This window comes from Schistocerca piceifrons, chromosome 3, assembly GCF_021461385.2.
Source record: "Schistocerca piceifrons isolate TAMUIC-IGC-003096 chromosome 3, iqSchPice1.1, whole genome shotgun sequence".
NCBI lineage: Eukaryota > Metazoa > Arthropoda > Insecta > Orthoptera > Acrididae > Schistocerca > Schistocerca piceifrons.
The window spans coordinates 863,449,962-863,472,716 of record NC_060140.1 but is presented as its reverse complement, the minus strand read 5'-3'; the positions used below and the strand labels follow the sequence as shown (position 1 = coordinate 863,472,716).

The window sequence follows — 22,755 nt, the reverse complement described above, 5'->3', positions numbered from 1 at the left end:
TCAGAGCATTCACACAAGGTTGGTGCCGGTGGCGACACCTACAACGTGCTGACATGAGGAAAATTTCCAACCGATTTCTCATACACAAACAGCAGTTGATCGGCGTTGCCTGGTGAAACGTTGATGATGTGATGCCTCGTGTAAGGAGGAGAAATGCGTACCATCACGTTTCTGCCTTTGATAAAGGTCGGATTGTAGCCTATGGCGATTGCGGTTTGTCGTATCCCGACATTGCTGCTCGTGTTGGTCGAGATCCAATGACTGTTAGCTGAATATGGAATCAGTGAGTTCAGCAGGGTAATACGGAACGCCGTGCTGGATCCAAACGGCCTCGTATCACTAGCAGTCGAGATGACAGGCATCTTATCCTCGTGGCTGTAACGGATCGTGCAGCCACGTCTCGATCCCTGAGTCAACAGATGGGAACGTTTGTAAGACAACAACCATCTGCACGAACAGTTCGACGACGTTTGCAGCAGCACGGACTATCAGGTTGGAGACCATGGCTGCGGTTACCCTTGACGCTGCATCACAGACAGGAGCACCTGCGATGGTGTACTCAACGACGAACCTGGGCGCACGAACGGCAAAACGTCATTTTTTCGAATGAATCCAGGTTGTGTTTACAGCATAATGATGGTCGCATCCGTGTTTGGCGACATCGCGGTGAACGCACATTGGAAGGCTGGCTCTGAGCACTATGGGACTTAACAGCTATGGTCATCAGTCCCCTAGAACTTAGAACTACTTAAACCTAACTAACCTAAGGACAGCACACAACACCGCACATTGGAAGCGTGTATTCGTCATCGCCATACTGGCGTATCACCCGGCGTGATGGTATGGGGTGCCATTGGTTACACCTCTCGGTCAGATCTTGTTCGCATTACGGCACTTTGAGGACGTTACATTTCAGACGTGTTACGACCCGTGGCTCTACCCTTCCTTCGATCCCTGTGAAACTCTACATTTCAGCAGGATAATACACGACCGCATGTTGCTGGTCCCGTACGGGCCTTTCTGGATACAGAAAATGTTCGACTGCTGTCCTGGCCAGCACATTCTCCAGATCTCTCACCAATTGAAAGCGTCTGGTCAACGGTGGCCGAACAACTGGCTCGTCACAATACGCCAGTCACTACTCTTGATGAACTGTGGTATCGTGTTAAAGCTGCATTGGCAGCTGTACCTGTACACGCACCCAAACTGCGTGAAAATGTAATCACATGTGAGATCTAGTATAATATATTTGTCCAATGAATACCCGTTTATCATCTGCATTTCTCCTTGGTGTAGCAATTTTAATGACCAGTAGTGTAAAACCCGCCCTACGACGTTAGATTTTGATATGCTGAAACTTAGTCTCCAGCAGTTTTAGTGCAAATACTGTGGGTATACGAGTATGACCGCGTCTCCGCACACCAAGCGAGGACGATCCATGTGGCGAGCACAAAAACAGCGTTCCACTTACTTAAAAATAAAATTTCGTCGAGAATATTCACAGGAAAAATTGCTTGCATAGCCAACCCGATGCTAAACGAAGCTATGAAAATCACGTGTGGCCGGGCAGCTCACAGATGAGACTTCCAGCGCTGTGTCCATCGACGGTAAATTCGCATGGTGTGTTGTAGGGATAGAGGAGAGAACTATGTTGAGGGTGACAATAACGAAATAATGATGTGGAAAATGTTCGCAGGCTCAGCGGAAGATTGCACTCTTGCTGCCCACTGCTGCAGCAGACCGAAGCCAGCGTCCAGCCAGTGTCCATCGGCGCGGCATTGTTTTGCGGAGACAAGCACGTGCTGCTTTCTTGGCAGCATCGCGAGCTGCACCAACCCAAGGCCGCGTAATGCACGCGCGTGCTCCTCGCATTGCGACATCGGAGGTCTCTTCCAGACCACATACTGCTCTGACCTCTTCTCTAAAACTGCGTTGCATCGTATGACTGTCAGCGACCACGACAAACATCATAGTATGAGAAATTGAGAGGCAATAAAACTTAAGTCTAGGTCAGTAAGTGGACGCGGTTTTTCCCGTAATGGACTGCGGAACACGGTGACCGTAGTGCGTATCCAACAACAGAAGATTTGCAGCAGTTCTCTTGCGGTTAAGCCGAGAGAGCTTAGTCAAAAGTAGTGGACAGCGGGTCAAATGCTTGCCCCTCCATTTAGTTTTAGGCAGCCCGCCATTTCCATAGATCACATAAGGTGAATGCCAGGACAGTTCCTTTGAAAAGGCCGCGGTCGACTTCCTTCCCCAAACAGAGTTTGTTCTCCGTCTCCAACGACTCTTTTTGTCGACGAGACGTTAAACCCTTAACAACCTATCTCCTTGTTGCGACCTCCGCTAGAAATCTCCAGTCAATTTAATTTCTTTTGAACAGACCCGGTAAGTACGGGAGCCAATCCTAACTGGTAGCGACGTTATTTTCAAAGTTCGTTTAGCATCGGGTTGGCTAAGCGAGCGATTTTTCCTCTGTATATTGTGGACGAAATTGTGTTTTTAATCAAGTGGAATACTGCTTTTGTGCTCACCACATGGATCGTACTCACTTGGTGTGTGGAGACGCGGTCTTACATACTCATATACGCTCGGTATTTGCACCAAAACTGCTGGAGACTATGTTCCAGCATGAAACTTCATGGCAGATTAAAACTGTTTCCCGGACCGAGTCTCGAACTCGGGACCTTTGCTTTTCGTGGGCAAGTGCTCTACCAACTGAGCTACCCAAGCACGACTTACCCCTCGTCCTCACAGATTTACTTCTGCCAGTACCTCTTCTCCTATCTTACAAACTTTACAGAAGCTCTCTATGTTCCAGCATATCAAAATTTAACGTCGTAGGGCGGGTGTCAACATCGCACTTTGCTTCAAAATAACAAAATGTCGAAACTCAAATAGTGATAACTACTTTCAACAACCATAAGCTGTGTGACTACATTCAACGTTTAGTATCTGATAACATAATTAGTGCTGGACAAATTCAGCACGTCACGTTGTATAACTATACTGCCTGACAGGAAAGGTGAATCACCTTGAAGACACGGTCGGATGTCAGTTTAACTTCGTACACATACACACACTATCGGCGGGTATGTAAATGATTGAAGTTTAGCTCTGTGACAGGTAGATCGGACACCAGAGTATATTAATGTTATACATGTTTAGTGTTGTTACCAGGCCTGGGAGAGCGTACGGGGGTCGTGATTCAATGGAATGAAATCCTGTTCCTTTTAATGCAGATTGACTTTGGGGAGTAGATTAGTCATATGATTACAGGTCAGCCGAATAAGGTGTGTGGTCTAACATTGGGGTGCTATGTTTCACTAGAAACCTCGTAATAGACAATGCGGTATGAGCCAGTTCGTTTCTTGTTGCACAACCAGTGATTGTTCTTCCACAATTCGGGTCGGGTTTTTTTTCTCATTTTTGTCACGAAATTGAGAAAGAATCTTAAGGCAATAATATTGATTAATGGTTTGACCTACAGCAATTCAATTAAGATATACAATGCCATGAATATTGAAAAAAGCCATCATCGTCGCTTTGAATCTCGATTTGCTCATTCGAAATTTTTCGCTCTCAGTGAAGTTGGGTTTTTCCAGTCCATGGATTGGACTTTAGTTTCTGCATCATAAGTGAAAAACCGTGATTCGTCATATGTTACCGCTATTTCCAAAAAATTTGGATCATTTTCAGTGGTATTCAAAGTGTCAGTACAAACAAGCCCCTTTTTGTTCGACCGTGAGAATTTTCAGCACCAGTTTCGCAAACACTTTCTCATGTTAAACTGGCCGTGTAAAATTTTCCTTATGCGCTCTTTGCCAGTTCCTAACAGTTTCAGGAATCGATCAATACTCTTAGAAACATTCGAACGACTCAAAACCTGTGTTCGTGATAAACAGTCTTCGCCATTCACATCTTTTAGTAAATGATACGTTCCAGTACAAGTTTTCCAAGTTTCAAACGAAACTTCTCGACAATTCGTCGTCCATTATTGTACTTTGCCGGCAAAAAAAGAAAACAACAGCTCTTACACAAACGAAGGCCACCTACACATTGATTTATCTACAGACACCACAGATGCTGTATACGACTCAGCAGGCTTCACGCTTCACATCTACTGGTCGTTCGTCTTCGGAGCATGCGTACTGACTCTGTGACAGCAACAGACCCGTTGTTTCACAGCCAAATTTCGTATATTTCGAGTAAGGGTAATGAGAACAGAGATCCCGGAGCGTACAGAGAAATATACACTCCTGGAAATGGAAAAAAGAACACATTGACACCGGTGTGTCAGACCCACCATACTTGCTCCGGGCACTGCGAGAGGGCTGTACAAGCAATGATCACACGCACGGCACAGCGGACACACCAGGAACCGCGGTGTTGGTCGTCGAATGGCGCTAGCTGCGCAGCATTTGTGCACCGCCGCCGTCAGTGTCAGCCAGTAAGCCGTGGCATACGGAGCTCCATCGCAGTCTTTAACACTGGTAGCATGCCGCGACAGCGTGGACGTGAACCGTATGTGCAGTTGACGGACTTTGAGCGAGGGCGTATAGTGGGCATGCGGGAGGCCGGGTGGACGTACCGCCGAATTGCTCAACACGTGGGGCGTGAGGTCTCCACAGTACATCGATGTTGTCGCCAGTGGTCGGCGGAAGGTGCACGTGCCCGTCGACCTGGGACCGGACCGCAGCGACGCACGGATGCACGCCAAGACCGTAGGATCCTACGCAGTGCCGTAGGGGACCGCACCGCCACTTCCCAGCAAATTAGGGACACTGTTGCTCCTGGGGTATCGGCGAGGACCATTCGCAACCGTCTCCATGAAGCTGGGCTACGGTCCCGCACACCGTTAGGCCGTCTTCCGCTCACGCCCCAACATCGTGCAGCCCGCCTCCAGTGGTGTCGCGACAGGCGTGAATGGAGGGACGAATGGAGACGTGTCGTCTTCAGCGATGAGAGTCGCTTCTGCCTTGGTGCCAATGATGGTCGTATGAGTGTTTGGCGCCGTGCAGGTGAGCGCCACAATCAGGACTGCATACGACCGAGGCACACAGGGCCAACACCCGGCATCATGGTGTGGGGAGCGATCTCCTACACTGGCCGTACACCACTGGTGATCGTCGAGGGGACACTGAATAGTGCACGGTACATCCAAACCGTCATCGAACCCATCGTTCTACCATTCCTAGACCGGCAAGGGAACTTGCTGTTCCAACAGGACAATGCACGTCCGCATGTATCCCGTGCCACCCAACGTGCTCTGGAAGGTGTAAGTCAACTACCCTGGCCAGCAAGATCTCCGGATCTGTCCCCCATTGAGCATGTTTGGGACTGGATGAAGCGTCGTCTCACGCGGTCTGCACGTCCAGCACGAACGCTGGTCCAACTGAGGCGCCAGGTGGAAATGGCATGGCAAGCCGTTCCACAGGACTACATCCAGCATCTCTACGATCGTCTCCATGGGAGAATAGCAGCCTGCATTGCTGCGAAAGGTGGATATACACTGTACTAGTGCCGACATTGTGCATGCTCTGTTGCCTGTGTCTATGTGCCTGTGGTTCTGTCAGTGTGATCATGTGATGTATCTGACCCCAGGAATGTGTCAATAAAGTTTCCCCTTCCTCGGACAATGAATTCACGGTGTTCTTTTTTCCATTTCCAGGAGTGTAGACGGTCACGTTACCCTAGCTCACTACGCGAGATAAACAGGACACGAGACCGCTGATAGTGGGGGCGGACACAAATATGGAAATACCAAAAACACAACACATTTACCATCTCTAACACAGTCTAGGAAACCAGAGGCATACAAAACAGCTTCGAGTCGTCTCATTTTGGGCCTAATGGTTGGACTATGACAGCATACCTTCAGAACTGACTTAAACTCTTACCATGATAGAGGTCTTCGTCAATGATTTACGAACAATGCTACCAGTGTTTCTTCTGCAGGATCCGTGGGAACGGAGCAGGTGGACGGCCGAATTTCAAAAACGGTGTACACTATTTGATGAGAATTGTCCGGATACCGATTAGTGAACATTAATATGATGTGTTCCCACCTTTCGGTTTTATGACGCATTGACCTCTGCTGGGGACACTTTAAATGAGCTGTCTGAATATCTGTGGAGGAATTGCAGCCCATTCTTCCTCAAGAGCCGAAACCAAGAAATTATTCATGTTGGACTCCGTGGTCTGGAGCGAAGTCGACTTTCCATCTCATCCTAAAGGTTTTCCACTGCGTTCAGGTCGGGATCTAGGCAATCCGGTCCATTTGAAGAGTGTCTTATTCACAAACAATTACGTTACAGAGGCTCCCTTAAGACTGGCTGCAATTATTATTATTATTATTATTATTATTATTATTATTCTCGTGTCAGAAACATACATTTTACACAGTTATGATTAAATTATTTCTGACCAAAACTTGGCCACGTCCAGTGCATTTTTTTGTTGCTTGTTGAAGGTCACCTTCTGTACAGGAGACTGGACACAACCGACACCGAAGCATGTGCTGAACTGTCTGTTCTTCTCCACAGTCACACCGAATATCATTTGGATCAGTGTATCCCCATTTTGCCTGGTTAACTTTGGATCTTCCAACTCCGGATCTCAGTCTATTCAGGGACTTCAGACTTGTCCATTCCATGTCATGGCCTGGAGGTAAAGCTTCAACAACTCTTTTCCAACCAGGGGGAAGGTAGGTCTTAGGCCTCCATAGTTGTAACCTAGCTTTCTCAGCAGTGGTTCTAAGTTCCTTTGACGTGCTAAGGAAACTCCTCGTTGACTTCAGTCGTTGCGGATGCGGTTCATGCCCATACAGAGGATGAGAAATTTCCTGTTCCACTGCCTTTCTTTCCTTGTTCGCAGCTATCTCTCTTCGAACAGGTGGTGGTGATATTCCTGCGAGGTGGTAAATCCATTCGACTGGATTGGGTTTTAAGCAACGTGTTATAATTCTGCAGGTTTCGTTGAGAGCTACATCCACATGTTTGGCATGAGTTGAATTGTACCAAACAGGACAGGGATACTCTGCCGCAGCATAGCATAGTGCCATTGCAGATGTTCAGATTCTTTCTGGTTGACTACCCCACTGTGATCCGGTCATTTTCCGTAGGAGATTGTTCCTGGTGGAGACTTTCGACTTGCGTTTCATGCAGTGCTTTTTGAAAGTAGAGATCTACCAAGTGTCACTCCTAGGTATTTTCGAGTCACGTAGTGTTCCAGTTCAACCCCCGACCATACTATTTTCTACTTGGAAGTGGTTTCCTCGTTTCTCTAATGAAAAGCACACACTTGGATCTTTGAAGGATTTTGGTTTAAGCTGGTTTGTGTTGTAGTATCTGGATAGATCTTCAAGGGCATTCGTGAGGTTGTTCTGCACTGATTCAAAATCTGTGCTCTGTGTGGCTAGAGCGAGATCGTCAGCACATAAGAAGCCCCTGGTGTTTGGGACTATAGGTTGGTCTTTCGTGTATATATTGAACAGAATTGGAGTTAAAACATTTCCTTGCGGGAGGCCATTCTTCTGTAGTCTCCATCGACTACGCTATTCTTGAAAGTCGACGAAGAACCTGCGATTCTGCAGAAGGGAGGCGATGAGTCTGGTTAGACCCAAATCTTTGGTCAGATTGTACACCTTGACTAGTAGTAGCTGGTGACTGACCGTATCATACGCCGCTGATAAGTCGACAAATGCCACTCCTGTCACCTTCCAAGCTTCAAAGCCATCTTCTGTAAACGGTGTGAGATTTAGCAATTGTCCAGCACAGCTTTTACCTGGACGAAATCCAAATTGCTGAGGTACAAGTGAGGGGTCAATTGCAGGTGATAGGCGATTCAAAATCCATGAACGGAGCCTCCGAGAAGACTGCAATGATCTGCGATCAGAATGATAAAAGTAGTCGGGCGTACCCTGGACAACGTCAGAATATGATTTAAAATAACCTGACGGCTGATTCTTTCACACCAGAAACACATATACTTCAGCCCTTTTCAGGACCACAGTTAACGATTATATCTATTAACGTAGAAGGCATAACATCAGCCAAAGAAGAAGTGCTACGAGGACTATGCAGTCAGCACCAGTGCCATATACTGTGCATACTGGAGAACTGGATGCAATGTCGTGTTGACACAAACAGTCATCGCCGCCGAACTGATTCGCTTGTGTCCGCAGTACACAGTGCTGTGAAATGTGATTACATGTCGCTGCATTTAAAGGTTTCTTAAGCGCAGTGAGGGGACCACACCCAAGTACGAGAAACACCACCTCCTCCGTTACTTCACTGTTGGCACTACACATGATGGCAACTAACGTTCTTCAGGCATTCACCAAACCCAAATGCTTCCATCGGATTGCTACAGGCTAATCGTGGTTCATCACTCCAAATGACCCGTTTCCAGTCATCAACTGCCCAGTGGGCGTCTATCTTTATGCAAATTCAAGCATCGCTCAGCACTCACTCGATAAAGGTGTGGCTTATGAGCAGCTGGTCGACCATTGCTCTCCATTATTTTTGATTCCCTATGCACAGTCATTGTGTTAGTTCGACTTCTGGCGGCACTTTCAAACTCAAGAATGATTCCTTCCGTTGGTTTCATGAGATTTTTCACAACAACCCTCCGCGTTTTCGACGGCCCCTTTGTGTCAGTACATGATGTCTGCCTGGTTCTGGTGTATTTGTGGTTGTTCCTTCACTTTTCGACTTCACAGTAACATCACCAACTGTCGTCTTGAGGAGCTTTAGAAGGGTCTGAAGTGTTCGTGATGGATTTGCAGGCGACACCACGTGACCAGTTCACGTTATAAGTCAGTGAGCACTCCTGACCGACCAGTCTGCTGTTACTTCTTCTCCGCCAACAACACAGTGTAACGATCTTTTAAAATGTTACTACTTAACTTGCGTTGGCCTGTGGTTCATCGATGTTGTGGATGCCGCGAATAATGAGATCATGACGAAAATTTCAAGCTTGACATCACATGATCGACAGAACTGACATAAGTGCAAAACAACTGACGAAACTGAGCTAAACCGAACTGAACTGCACTGACTCCGGAAGTAAACAGAACTTGACAGCCTCGCTGCGTCGCTTTAAATACCATTTTAACAATCGCTACTATTGTTAATTTATTACAAAATGTAACTTACAATTAAAAACAATTTCATCTAAACTAACTGCTGTTATATTTGTACAGGTTATAAAATATAATGTCAAATAACATAATATTTTTATCATCATCTTGGTTTTATGTGTGTAAATTAATTCACAATCTGACTTCAACAATTATTTTGATTTTACTTTAATTTCGTAATTACTGACTGTATGGATTTTATTGCTAACATTTGTTCGAAGTATACATACTGTGCTTCGTCAAATTACATAAATTAAATACACACGTTTTCTCTAATACCGGAATTTCGTAAATTTGGGTGGCGTAACTAACAAGAGGTAAATATCTGCGTAATTTACAAGCATCATTAATTACAATGAATTACATAAAAATGAATAATGAATGAAATTACATCACTAGATAATGATCGTTATTTTCATTTGATCGTAGTGAGGTTTTTGTGTTAGCGAATTTACATATTGCAGTTATGGTAATTAGATGCGTTAGTTATTTACGCTAACATTCCCACAGCCTCTTAATATTTGTCGATAAACATTTATTACTTCAATTTCACGATCTGATATTTAGTTTGGCATATGTACATATTTTTGTTAATGACAACAATCTATTAACAATCACGGGAATGTACGTCATTACAGAATATTCTATATGTATTTACAAAGAAGAATAGGTTTTTTGGGCAAACTGAACTGAACGATACCTGTAAAAATACACATAAAAGGCCATAGGAAGCACTAAATCGTACGATAAATACACGGATGCATATAAAAAAAAGGTGGTATCGGACAGCTCATAATGATCTTCGGGGAGGCTGTTGCATAATAGCAGTACTCCCTGCTTGCTGTTACTCTGGCGGGTCTCTCGTCACATCTTATGGTCAGCGCCGCATTACTTAGCGGTGTACAGATGCTTTCGATCAGATACACTGTATGAATGGGACAACTTTTGCGTGTAGTGTTCGGATATAGGTGTATCAACAGTGGCTATGGATATCTGAATCAGGCCTACAAGTGCGCTCATATAGCCTGATAGTGAAGGGTGACCTCACTTCATGTCACTGCATCTTTATTAAATTCATCCATGTAGATCCATTCATATCATTTCAGTGTATTTAATTCATTGTAGTCATGGAACCAGCTCTTGGAACAGAACTGCCGCAACGTTATGTCCCAGCGTAGGGCCAGTGAAGCGCATTACATAGCAGCCTATAGCCCACAGAACACCAAAATAACAGAAGTGGAAGATCCATGTAACGATACGGAAACAGAGACCGACAGTAGCGCTGCCAGTGGCCTGGCAATGAACTTCGAAATTGTAAAAATATGGCGCGATATCTGTGTTCTTGTTTTACGAAATACAAGTACTAGATGTTAGTAATTTTCATTTATACTTTATGGGTAGTCTGGTGGTAAAGTGTATTTACTTGTATACATACCAAACGCTGGAACATTTTTTATTTTTGACTTGAGCATGTCTGCTCGTAGTTTTGACTTCTGCTTGTTCGCAATGTAATTTTACGGTTGTTAAAATTTCACTCTGATGACGACATCCTTAGAGGTGGAGAAACCTAGGTCAGTATATTAAAAATGATTTGCAACCGCTTCGCTGTGTTATTTCTCTGTTGAATCGTATATACGGTGGCCGCGCGGTTAGAGGCGCCGTGTCACGAGTTGCGCGGCCCTCCAGCCGGAGGTTCCAGTCCTCCCCTGGTCATGGGTGTGTGTGTTGTCCTTAGCGGAACTTAGTTTAAGCAGTTTGTAAGTCTAGGGATGGATGACCTCAGCAGTTTGGTCCCTTGGGATATCAAACACATCTGAACATTTTTGTTCCTGCTCGAACACTCCACGGGTGTACTGCCGTTCCATAGTGTCCAACGGGCACAATATTTCGGCGATCAGACATGTCGCCATCATCAGGTGCGCTGACGAACTGAGCTCTTTTTTTTCTTTCTTTATTGAATTTCAATTCAGCAGCTTAGTATGCCGCTCTTCAGCCTACAGACTTTGCTAAAAAGATGAAGAGAATAAATAATAAAACCAGGCGATAAAATCGGAGACATAAAGAGTAGCACGGCGAAAAAAAAAATCGTGGAACTTAAAACAAGAACAGAGGGATGATGATGCTAATAAAATACATACGAAGCAGACAGATAAAACAATAGACAGACAATTAAAAAAAAAGACACGGCGACAGTCTGGTTTCTGGTCGTAAAAGACATAAAATTCACACCTAGCGACAGCATGGCTTCTGTTCGCAACACGAGAAAGACGAACAACACTGAACAGTCACTGGAACACTGCACTAAAAAGTTGGCAAATGTGACACACTGCAGCCGAGAGCAGGTGGGGGGAAACTGGACAGATGCTTGGAAAATAAAAAAAGGGGGGAAGGAGAGGAAAAGCGAAGGGGGGGGGGGGGGAGCGGGAAAGGAGCCGATGGAGGATGAGGACCCACAAGAGGGGTGGGGAGAACTGAGCTCCTGAGGGCGGGCGCCGTATTAAATCCCCTCCCCTTGCGAGGTGTTCTCTCCGCGGTCCGCGCCCGTGCGTCAGCGGCGGACGAGGCAATTACACCGACGCCACCACAGACGCCAACGCCAGCGTCTCACCGACCGCTGACGCGCGGGCGCGGACGGCGGAGAGAACACCTCGCGAGGGGAGGGGATTTAATACGTCCGCCCGCCCGGGGCGCAGAAAGCCAAGAAGACGCCGACATCCGACTACGTCCTATTCCATGACCAATCCATACCTTAGAAATTCAAGTTATACACAGATTCATGACCCTTTAATTCCATCAGTTCGTTACCACTATCATCAGACAAAAGGCAGGGATCAAATTAGATCCGATCCTTTGACCAGAGGGGTTCAATACCCATCAGACCATCTAGTCAGGAGCTCCGTTCGTCAGAGCACCTGACGATGGCGACATGTCTGATCGCCGAAATATTGTGCCCGTTGGACACTATGGAACGGCAGTATATTCGTGGACTGTTCGAGCAAGAAATACTCCGGGAGAAACTGAAGAATCACATTTTTGTTCCTTATTACCACCTTTTTGACTGTGTCGCGCTAAGTGAATTGTATGTTGCTTGTATTCTGCTTAATTTTCGCTCTCATTCGTAATACTGGGTGGGGAAAATGATTCGATATTTGCTTTTGTTTCGTCGCATGGCTTTCTGTGGATTCGTGTCTGCTTCTTACTGCTTACGAATAAGTGTGCAAACTGCTCGATTTGAATGCATTGTAAGAGTATTACTCGGATTCTACGTTATTTTTGTTGCATCCGTTTTCCGTACACTCGCAGAAATTCATTGACTGTTGCTAAAGTGTACTGTTTATAGTAACTGTTTCCGCATTTTAGCATTTGCGAGAATGTATGGTGTAGTCACCAAAACTATGAAGCAGACTCGTCTACATCCACATTCTGCAAGCCACTGTCAAATGCATGGCACTCCGTGGCAAGAAGCAACGCCATTGAAAGCAGAATTACATACTCATTCCGTGACGAGGTATAATAAAGTTGAATACCAGCACTGTCAAAAGCTGCTAACTTGCAGTTCTCCTTTAAATGTGAGAAACTACGCATCGAGCAGTCACAGACAGATTCGTAAGCAATAACAAATAGAAATAAGTCCACAGAACACGATGCAACGAAAGCAGCATCTGTTTTACATGAATCAAAAACATATGGAATCATTTACCCACCGAATTATTACGGATGCAAATCGGGATACGAACAACATATTTACAATGCAATTTGAAGTGTGCAGTAGACGCGAGAAGCCATAATCAGAAGCACAACGTGATGAAACGAACCTCTGTTACTTAGGCCGGTATTACACTATCAAATTTCTTTGTCAAAGATTTGATCAAAGATATGATCAAATATTCGTCAAATATATTTGACAAAGATCTTTGACGTGGCACTAAAAATGGGTATTACACTGTCATCATATTTTTCGTCAAAGTTCAAGATGGCTGACAACAACTTGTTGTCAACAGCAGTTGCATGTACCACAATTGTACTGTGTGGACATGCGGAAGAGAAGCGGGGGAAAAAAAAAGGAAACGTATCTGGGTGAAGCTGTGGTTTTTACGACGACACGATAAAAGCATTCAACAAAACTTGTTACGTGAGCTTATAGTGGAGGACGTCAAGTGTTACATCAATTACTTAAGAATGGATGAGCATACAATTCTGTATGTGCTCAGAGAAGGGTACCCTCATATCACAAAGCACAATACTCACTTGAGAACTGCTATATCTGCAGAAGATAGGCTCACTGTAACACTCCGATTCCTTGCTACAGGAGAGAGTTAGGTTAGGTTAGGTTAGGTCTCCAATCTTCTTAATCTATTTTCAGGGTGCCTCACGCTGTAAAGCGCCTCATCAGCCTCATACATCTCTATTAATTTTGTAGTTAACCGTACACACCAATTGTGTTTACCGGCAATAAACACTGCAGATGACAGAACGCTGCTGCGATGTTAGCGCTCCAAGTGATAACATGTCACATTGAAGTGAACAGAAGACAAGCGACTTCTTTGATTAAATCTACAGCGATGCCCTAGAAGCCGCGCAGGATTAGCCGAGCGGTCTGGGACGCTGCAGTCATGGACTGTGCGGCTGGTCCCGGCGGAGGTTCGAGTCTTCCCTCGGGCATGGGTGTGTGTGTGTTTGTCCTTAGATTAATTTAGGTTAAGTAATGTGTAAGCTTGTCCACCCCTCGTGGTCTCGCGGTAGCGTTCTCGCTTCCCGAGCACGGGGTCCCGGGTTCGATTCCCGGCGGGGTCAGGAATTATTCCTGCTTCGAGATGACTGGGTGTTGTCGTGTCGTCTTCATCATCATCATTCATTCCCATTACGGTCGGAGAAAGGCAACGGCAAACCACCTCCATTAGGACCTTGCCTAGTAAGGCGGTGCGGGTCTCCCGCATCGTTCCCCTACGCTCTGTAAAGAAGCATGGGACTTCATTTCATTTTTTCAATGTGTAAGCTTAGAGACTGATGACCTTAGCAGTTAAGTCCCATAAGATTTCACACACATTTGAACATTTTTTTGATGCCCTAGATTTGATCAAATATTTGACGACATTTGACAAAGTTCCCTATTACACCATCAAATTTCTTTGACAAAGATATTTGACAAAGAAATTTGATAGTGTGATACCGGTCTTACGAAACGAAAACAAACTTGACAGATTGCAGCGCTCCAAGTGGCTTGGCAGCGAACCAAGGTCGTGTTACGGGAAGTCTGTATATGAGTTCCACTGTCGTTGTATGACGGCTGAGTGTGTGACGTGTGCCCGCAGGGACCAGCAGGAGGCGTGCAGCGAGGACGGCGGCGCGGGCGCCGGGCTGTCGTGCTGCTCCACCGACATGTGCAACCACGTGGACGGGCTGGCGCATGCGCACGCGTTCGGCCGCCAGTACGCCGCCTGGCACCACGGCCGCCTCAACGCCTCCTCTCTGACAGGTGCGTGGCTGCCTGCCCACCTCCACAACATTCTCACCCATTTTATGTTGGGAGGAACATCGCCACATGTTAAATGAATCTCCTCACTGTGCTACCATTTTAGATCTATGTTGTTGCTATTGTTTTGGTCTTCAGGCCAAAGACTGATTTCATACAGCTCTCCACGGTGTTCTATCCTGTACAAATCTTTTCATCTCTGCATAATTGAGATGGTAAGCCCAAAAGTAAGGTCTCCTATTTTTTTATAAGTACAGAACTCTGTTTGTGTGGCAGTTGGTCACACTGTTATGAGGAGCGCCTCAGGCGCTTTGTGTAAACATACGCACGCCGCACTGAGGCACTCATCTTGGCTTGGCAGCCGTTGAGAATGGAGCTCCCGTTGGATGTTACCGTCAGTAGTAGGACAAGGTGCGTGTCAGCGTACTCTGCATTGTTGCCAAATTTATTCAAGATGGCGGCGATGACATCATCCAAGATAGTGGTATGTAGACTCGGCAACAGCACATGACGTCATCTAAGATGGCGGATTTTGGTGCGAACATAAACCAATTGGGCTACCTCCACTAACCTAACCCCAAGAAAAAATGGTGGGAAATTTGAATTTTGGCGAGAAAATAGGTCAATTTAGCAGGCTAGTGTGGCCGTGCGCTCTAGGCGCTTCAGTCCGGAGCCGCGTGACCGCTACGGTCGTTGGTTCGAATCCTGCCTCGGGCATGGATGTGTGTGATGTCCTTAGGTTAGTTAGGTTTAAGTAGTTCTAAGTTGTAGGGGACTGATGAGCACAGATGTTAACTCCCATAGTGCTCAGAGCCATTTGAACCCATAGGTCAATTGGGCTACATCCACTAACCCAACCCTCCAGAAAAAATGGTGGCAAATTTGAATTCCAACAGGATAGCGCTTGCAAAATCGTACTTGTCTTTATTATTATTCATTATTATTGATTATCATTTATTAACATTCATTATCCATTATTATTATTTATATCATGCACGTGTGTATGCAGTCCTACTGGCTTAGTTCATATCTCAGACACCAGTGAGCGCCGCTGTGACGTCATTCAAGATGGCTGATTTTGGTGGGAAGAAAGCCGATTGGGCCACATCCACTCAACTACCGTTATGACCTTAAATTCTCCTGCACATTCAGTCCTTGCTGAGCTATCGTTGTCAAACCACCGCCATGTGTTCGATCATCGAGACGAATGTGGGTGATAGAGCAGCTTTGAATAACTGCATTTCATGTAGACATTCGAGAGACATCGATAGAACACATTCTGCAGGATGGTCTTCAATGGTATATACAGAGTATACGAATATGTTTAGACCGAAGTGAATTCACATCAACTGGACGTCTTTTGCGTTTTGGAAGAGTGAATGCTTGATGGTAAATATGTATGCAGTTTGCACACGAGCATATGCTGGTTACGGGATGCATCCTGGCTCTATCCCTCTGCATTGCCGAATTCTGCTGAACAGAATTCTTGTACTTATTCCTCCGACACTCCTCCATTATCATACGCTTCCACAACTCATGTAGTGTACTGTGGCTACAGTCCTCCCTCGGATGTCTACATGAAACATGTATGGTTATCAGTCTCTTATTCACTCTACAGGACGGAATCTGTGGACTCCATCTGCCTGCGTCTAAAATAAATCTTATGTGGAAATGTGGGAACGTTTTCTAGATGTTTTCATAGCAGGTATGTGCGGCGGGACGTAGGTAACAGCCCCATATTTAACAAGTGGGATGTGAAAACCGCCTAAAAACCACATCGAGGCCTCACTGTTAATCCGTCGTGTCCCAGAAGCGACGCTTTAACGTGATCGGTTATCCGTGCACGGGTTCTTGCAAGGGCTTTGTCCTCGCTGACACAATTACAGCGTCACTGGCAAACCTCAAAGTTCCTCATTTCTTGCCTTTGAACTTTAATTATGCTTCTAAATTAATAACTGGCAACCAATGCTGTACAATCGCAGTAAAGTCATGAGATATTCCATTGACTTTTTTATTAGAACATGTTACGCGTTTCGGGATTACACCCATCTTCAGACATCACAAACTTCAACTCCTTCCTAACTAACTAGACGTACAGCGTTGACAACTCAAAGAAAGTGTCCAAGGCTGTACGCCTGGTCCTGTCTTAGCAGTGTGTTCGTCGCACCTGAAGTTGTCGGCCAGTTGCGCTGACGAAATATTGTGGAGTTTTGACTATGACATCCGACGTCTCGCCCGAGAACCATATATATTACTTCAGTGTGTTTAGACGAATCTTTGTTGGCCGACCTCTGCAACCGAGCGGTTCTAGGCGCTTCAGTCCGGAACCACGCGGCTGCTACGGTCGCAGGTTCGAATTCTGCCTCGGGCACGGTTGTGTGTGATGTCTGCCGGCCGGAGTAGCCGAGCGGTTCTAGGCGCTACAGTCTGGCCCCGAGCGACCGCTACGGTCGCAGGTTCGAATCCTGCCTCGGGCATGGATGTGTGTGATGTCCTTAGGTTAGTTAGGTTTAATTAGTTCTAAGTTCTAGGCGACTGATGACCTCAGAAGTTAAGTCGCATAGTGCTCAGAGCCATTTGAACCATTTTTGTGTGATGTCTGTAGGTTAGTTAGGTTTAAGTAGTTCCAAGTCTAGGGGACTGATGACCTCAGATGTTAAGTTCTACAGTGTTTAGAGCCATTCGAACCATTTTGAGACTTTGTTGAGGGTATCGTATGACGTGCTACCTGTAAGGAAATGTTCCCTTTGGTCGCAAAAAAGATCAGATAACAAAAATTTGTACATGGCTGCATGTTCAGAGACCATGAATAGTTACAATTAAAGAAAACAGCCCTCGGTCATTAATTTTTAACGAATTAACCGGGTTTCGGCACTGCTAGGAGTGTCTTTCTCAGAATTTACACCAAAGAATGGTCTGTAACATGGTCACAGAATTATGACTAAAAACATATGATACAAATTAAAAGTACGGAATTATCGTGAAAGACTGGCAATACTTATATGTCATTTATAAAATAATAAATATACCAAAAGGGCGTTAGTCACAAAGATATTTAAGATAAAAAAACTGTGGTGGCGAGCCACTAAGGGCTGCTCGTTACTTGCGTGGTGCAGACTGTAAACGAACTGAACAACATTTTTTTATCTTCTGGCATATTTACTATTTTATAAATGACATATAAGTACTGCCGGTCTTTCACGATAGTTCCGTACTTATAATTTGTATCATACTTTTTTAGTCATAATTCTGTGACCATGTTATAGTCATTCTTTGGTGTAAATTCTGAGGAAGACACTCCCAGCAGTGTCGAAACCCGGTTAATTCGTTAAAAATTAGTGACCGAGGACTGTTTTCTTTTAATTGGAAAGATTAGATATCTTGGTAGGAACGTGTCTCCCTTACTACACTTGACCAACAGCGAAAGATTTCAACCCGTATTTAGTTCAGAGGGCGTACACGTGGTGGCTTTTATCGACGTCAGCTTGTGAAGTGCGCTGTGACTGCGCGTAACAGATTTACGAGCCAGTATACGGCCGCTGGGCGCACGCGAGATGCGGCCAGCGAGCGATCAGAAGCCGGGGCCGATAAAAAGGTCAGGGAGCGTTGCCGGCTGCCAGCTCTGTGTTCTGCAGCCCCTGGCGGTAGGCAACCACACACACACACTGATATATGCGGGTGGCCAGCTGTCCTATAGCGCTGCGTCCGCCTTTCTCTTCGCAGGCGCAAGGAATGTCAGCAGATTTCTCCCATCGTAACATTGTGTGATTTTCATCTCAGCAGCGCTGATCTCTCATGCCTGGTAGAGCTACTGCATACCTGGTATGCCGCGAACATTCATGTACCCTACGAGTAACTGTTTATATGAAGTGCGTGGCGAAATATAGTTTTTATTGTACCGTACATTAAAGTTGGCCGTAGTTTGCGGAAATATGATGTGAAGTCTGTTTTTCGAGTTTTTTGACCACTATCTAAGATCAGGGTCCTTTCAGTTTCCGTACAGGATGATCTTCGTTTGCTCAAGGCGGATGTCTACCGTATTCCTTACAGTTACGGCATGTCAAATATTGCTGGTCGGACTATCAGGACTCTGGAGGACCAGTGTATTCAGTACTCACCACAGCCGAGAAAATCCACCACTGCAGAACATTGTCTTGGCATCGATCATCCCATGGAGTATGAGAGCATGGAGAGTCTGACATGCGCTTTCTTCTACTGGGATAGCGTTGTTAAGGAGACAGCTGAAATTAAATTAGCAAGTAACCTTATAAATGGAGACGGTGGTTTTTGTTTAAATTCTGGTGGAACCGTGCTGTCTCTCTCTTGTCAAAAAACAGAGGGACAGAGTTAATGCTACCACAACCGCTGATTATTAATTTCACTTTCACTTTCGACGTCGGTCATCTTTTGTTTGTGATGGCGCTAGTGTTTACAGTGTGGTGTGTGTGTGTGTGTGTGTGTGTGTGTGTGTGTGTCAGAGAGAGAGAGAGGGGGAGAGAGCTAGCTTTCCGGAGTTTCTCTGCAAACTGAGGTTTCAAATTCCCTTGCAAGGCTCTTACAGCAGTTATGCTTTGAAAATGGCAGGGTGTGCTCCTGTCAGATCATCAGCGGTTGTCGGGGACACCATCTGGCTGGAATCCGGTACGTTATTGGCACATATTACTCCCTTCCCCAGACGATTCGCGGACCGCGACGAGAATCTTAGAGAAATTGGACTTCATGCGGAGGCTTATCGACAGGTATCCCTACCCTTCTAAGCAAAGAAGAGAAAGCAGAAAGGTGGAAGGAGTATATAGAGGGTCTATACAAGGGTGATGTACTTGAGGACAATATTATGGATATGGAAGAGAATGCACATGAAGATGAAATGGGAGATATGATACTGCGTGAAGAATTTGACAGAGCACTGAAAGACCTAAGTCGAAACAAGGCCCCGGGAGTAGACAACATTCCATTAGAACTACTGATAGCCTTCGGAGAGCCAGGCCTAACAAAACTCTACCATCTAGTAAGCAAGATGTATGAGACAGGCGAAATACCGTCAGACTTCAAGAAGAATATAATAATCCCAGTCCCAAAGAAAGCAGGTGTTGAAAGATGTGAAAATTACCGAACAATCAGTTTAATAAGCCACGGCTGCAAAATACTAACACGAATTCTTTACAGACGAATGGAAAAACTGGTAGAAGCAGACCTCGGCGAAGATCAGTTTGGATTCCGTAGAAATGTTGGAACACGTGAAGCAATACTGACCCTACGACTTATCTTAGAAAATAGATTAAGGAAAGAAAAATCTACGTTTCTAGCACTTGTAGACTTAGAGAAAGCTTTTGACAAAGTTGACTGGAATACTCTCTTTCAAATTCTGAAGGTGGCAGGGGTAAAATACAGGGAGCGAAAGGCTATTTACAATTTGTACAGTTATAAGGGTCGAGGGACGCGAAAGGGAAGCAGTGGTTGGAAAGTGAGTGAGACAGGGTTGTAGCCTATCCCCGATGTTACTCAATCTGTATATTGAGCAAGCAGTAAAGGAAACAAAAGAAAAAATTCGGAGTAGGTATTAAAATCCATGGAGACGAGATAAAAACTTTGAGGTTCGCCGATGACATTGTAATTCTGTCAGAGACAGCAAAGGACTTGGAAGAGCAGTTGAGCGTAATGGACAGTGTCTTGAAAGGAGGATATAAGATGAACATGAACAAAAGCAAAACGCGGATAGTGAAATCTAGTCGAGTTAAGTCGGGTGATGCGGAGGGAATTAGATTAAGAAATGAAACACTTAAAGTAGTAAAGGAGTTTTGCTATTTGGGGAACAAAATAACTGATGCTGGTCGAAGTAGAGAAGATATAAAAATTAGACAGGCAATTCCAAGGAAAGTGTTTCTGATGAAGAGAAATTTGTTAACATCGAGTATAGATTTAAGTGTCAGGAAGTCGTTTCTGAAAGTGTTTGTGTGGAGTGCAGCCACGTATGGAAGTGAAACATGGACGATAAATAGTTTGGACAAGAAGAGAATAGAAGCTTTCGAAATGTGGTGCTACAGAAGAATGCTGAAGATTAGATGGGTAGTTCACATAACTAATGAGGAGGTATTGAATAGAATTGGGGAGAAGAGGAGTTTGTGGCACAACTTGACAAGAATAAGGGATCGGTTGGTAGGACATGTTCCGAGGCATCAAGGGATCACCAATTTAGTACTGGAGGGCAGCGTGGAAGGTAAAAATCGTAGAGGGAGACCAAGAGATGAACACACTAAGCAGATTCAGAAGGATGTAGGTTGCAGTGGGTACTGGGAGATGAAGCAGCTTGCACAGGATAGAGTAGCGTGGAGAGCTGCAAGAAACCAGTCTCAGGACTGAAGACCACAACAACGACATCATCCCTAACATGTACGATTCGCAGGTGAATTAGGGAAGGGCGAAAAATGATAGCGGTACCAGAAGTATCCTCTACCACAAAACTACGCTCGCTTGCGGAGTATAGATGCAGATGTAGAAGTTCTGTCATCATCGGCTGCAGACAAGACTAGTATTTTATTTTGTAGTCAACAGCCGCACTTCTCCACAGCGCCGGTGCCGCAGCATCAGTAAGTGGCGAGCGGCGCTGGTCCTGCAGCAGCCTCGCGTGCGCCACAAAGCACGCCTTGTTCCTGGCCCTCTCCCCCCGCTAGATGCTAATGAGTCCCCCTTCCGCCCCTCCCTTCCTTTCCTCTTCATCCTCTTGCCAGTTACAGCTTAGGCTTAGCGCCAGCGTACTCTCCCATTATACCGCATTCGCAACGGCTCTTTACTTTCTTTGCGCGCGTGCTTGGAGTATCTACGACTGTTGTTTTGACCCTCCGACTGAACCTTGGGTGCCACGTCTTTGCTCAACTGAGAACGGACGGTTCATTAGCTACGTTATTACGTTTGTTGTACATTAGTACCATGCGAATCAAATTACAGTTTCAATTATTGCGTAATACGCTACGAGATTAACAAATGGTGTCTCTCATCAGTCATTTACGTTAATGCGTGCAACGATCGTAAAAAAGTGAAACTGCACTTAACCCGAAAGTTGATTTGAACAATATAGGGTTTATCTAGGCATAATGGCCTATTGGAGACCCCGTTGCCATCTTCCGACCTTTAAACTCGCATGCCCAACAAGCTACTGTGAGAATCTAGAGTTTAACATTGACTCAGAAAGACGGATTAATTAACAAATCACTGCCAGAGGTAAAAGAAGCTCCAAGTTACAGAAAAAACTCTGGTACCGAGTGGGGACTCAGAAAGATGGATTAATTAACAAATCACTGCCAGAGGTTCAAAAAATGGTTCAAATGGCTCTGAGCACTATGGGACTTAACATCTATGGTCATCAGTCCCCTAGAACTTAGAACTACTCAAACCTAACTAACCTAAGGACATCACACAACACCCAGTCAACACGAGGCAGAGAAAATCCCTGACCCCGCCGGGAATCGAACCCGGGAACGCGGGCGCGGGAAGCGAGAACGCTACCACACGACCACGAGCTGCGGACACTGCCAGAGGTAAAAGAAGTTCCAAGTTACAGGAAAAACTCTGGTACCGAGTGGGGATTCACTGTAAGACCGTATCTTATCTAGTTTTACCGCAATATAACGATAAGTAAACCACGTGAATGTTGACATTGCGTAAACGTAATTGTTTCTTTGCGTACTGTCTTCGCGAGAACCTGGTTTATACCGGAAAAAGAACGGACGTACCGAATTAAATAGAGAAGTGAGAACCAAAAGAATCACAGACTCTGATTTCTCGCCCCTTTCTTTTAGCGCAGGACCCACAATCGGTTAATTACAGACTCTGATGACGGCGGTAGCTAAAACATGTCGTGATATACTGTCATCAACAAAAAATTTCATTAAGCAGACTCAACAGAATTATTTGCAAGAGTGCAGAACGATTATGGACTCATCCCAAGAATGTATTTCCTTTATTAACGATCAAGGCCCGTAATTCCTAACGGGCGAACCACATAGCACCGCGCAGGCACTTCTTTTCGTGACTCAGGAGTCAATTGCGAGTCTCCATTTGGCGCCCACAGGTGGGGCAGGTGTGTACCACACCAAAAGAGGGGTTCGTCGGAGACGCTTGTCTACATGCTTGCTTCGGAGCT

At 45.4% G+C, this 22,755-nt stretch overlaps 1 protein-coding gene across 1 annotated transcript in view; it reads left to right on the top strand.

The window, feature by feature from the left end:
• LOC124789467 (BMP and activin membrane-bound inhibitor homolog) overlaps positions 1-22,755 on the top strand; it is a 260,960-nt gene that overhangs the window by 216,738 nt on the left and 21,467 nt on the right. The window contains exon 3 of the mRNA XM_047256835.1: positions 14,455-14,618. Coding sequence (XP_047112791.1) covers positions 14,455-14,618 — 164 coding nt within the window. The remainder of the gene's footprint in view (positions 1-14,454; positions 14,619-22,755) is intronic.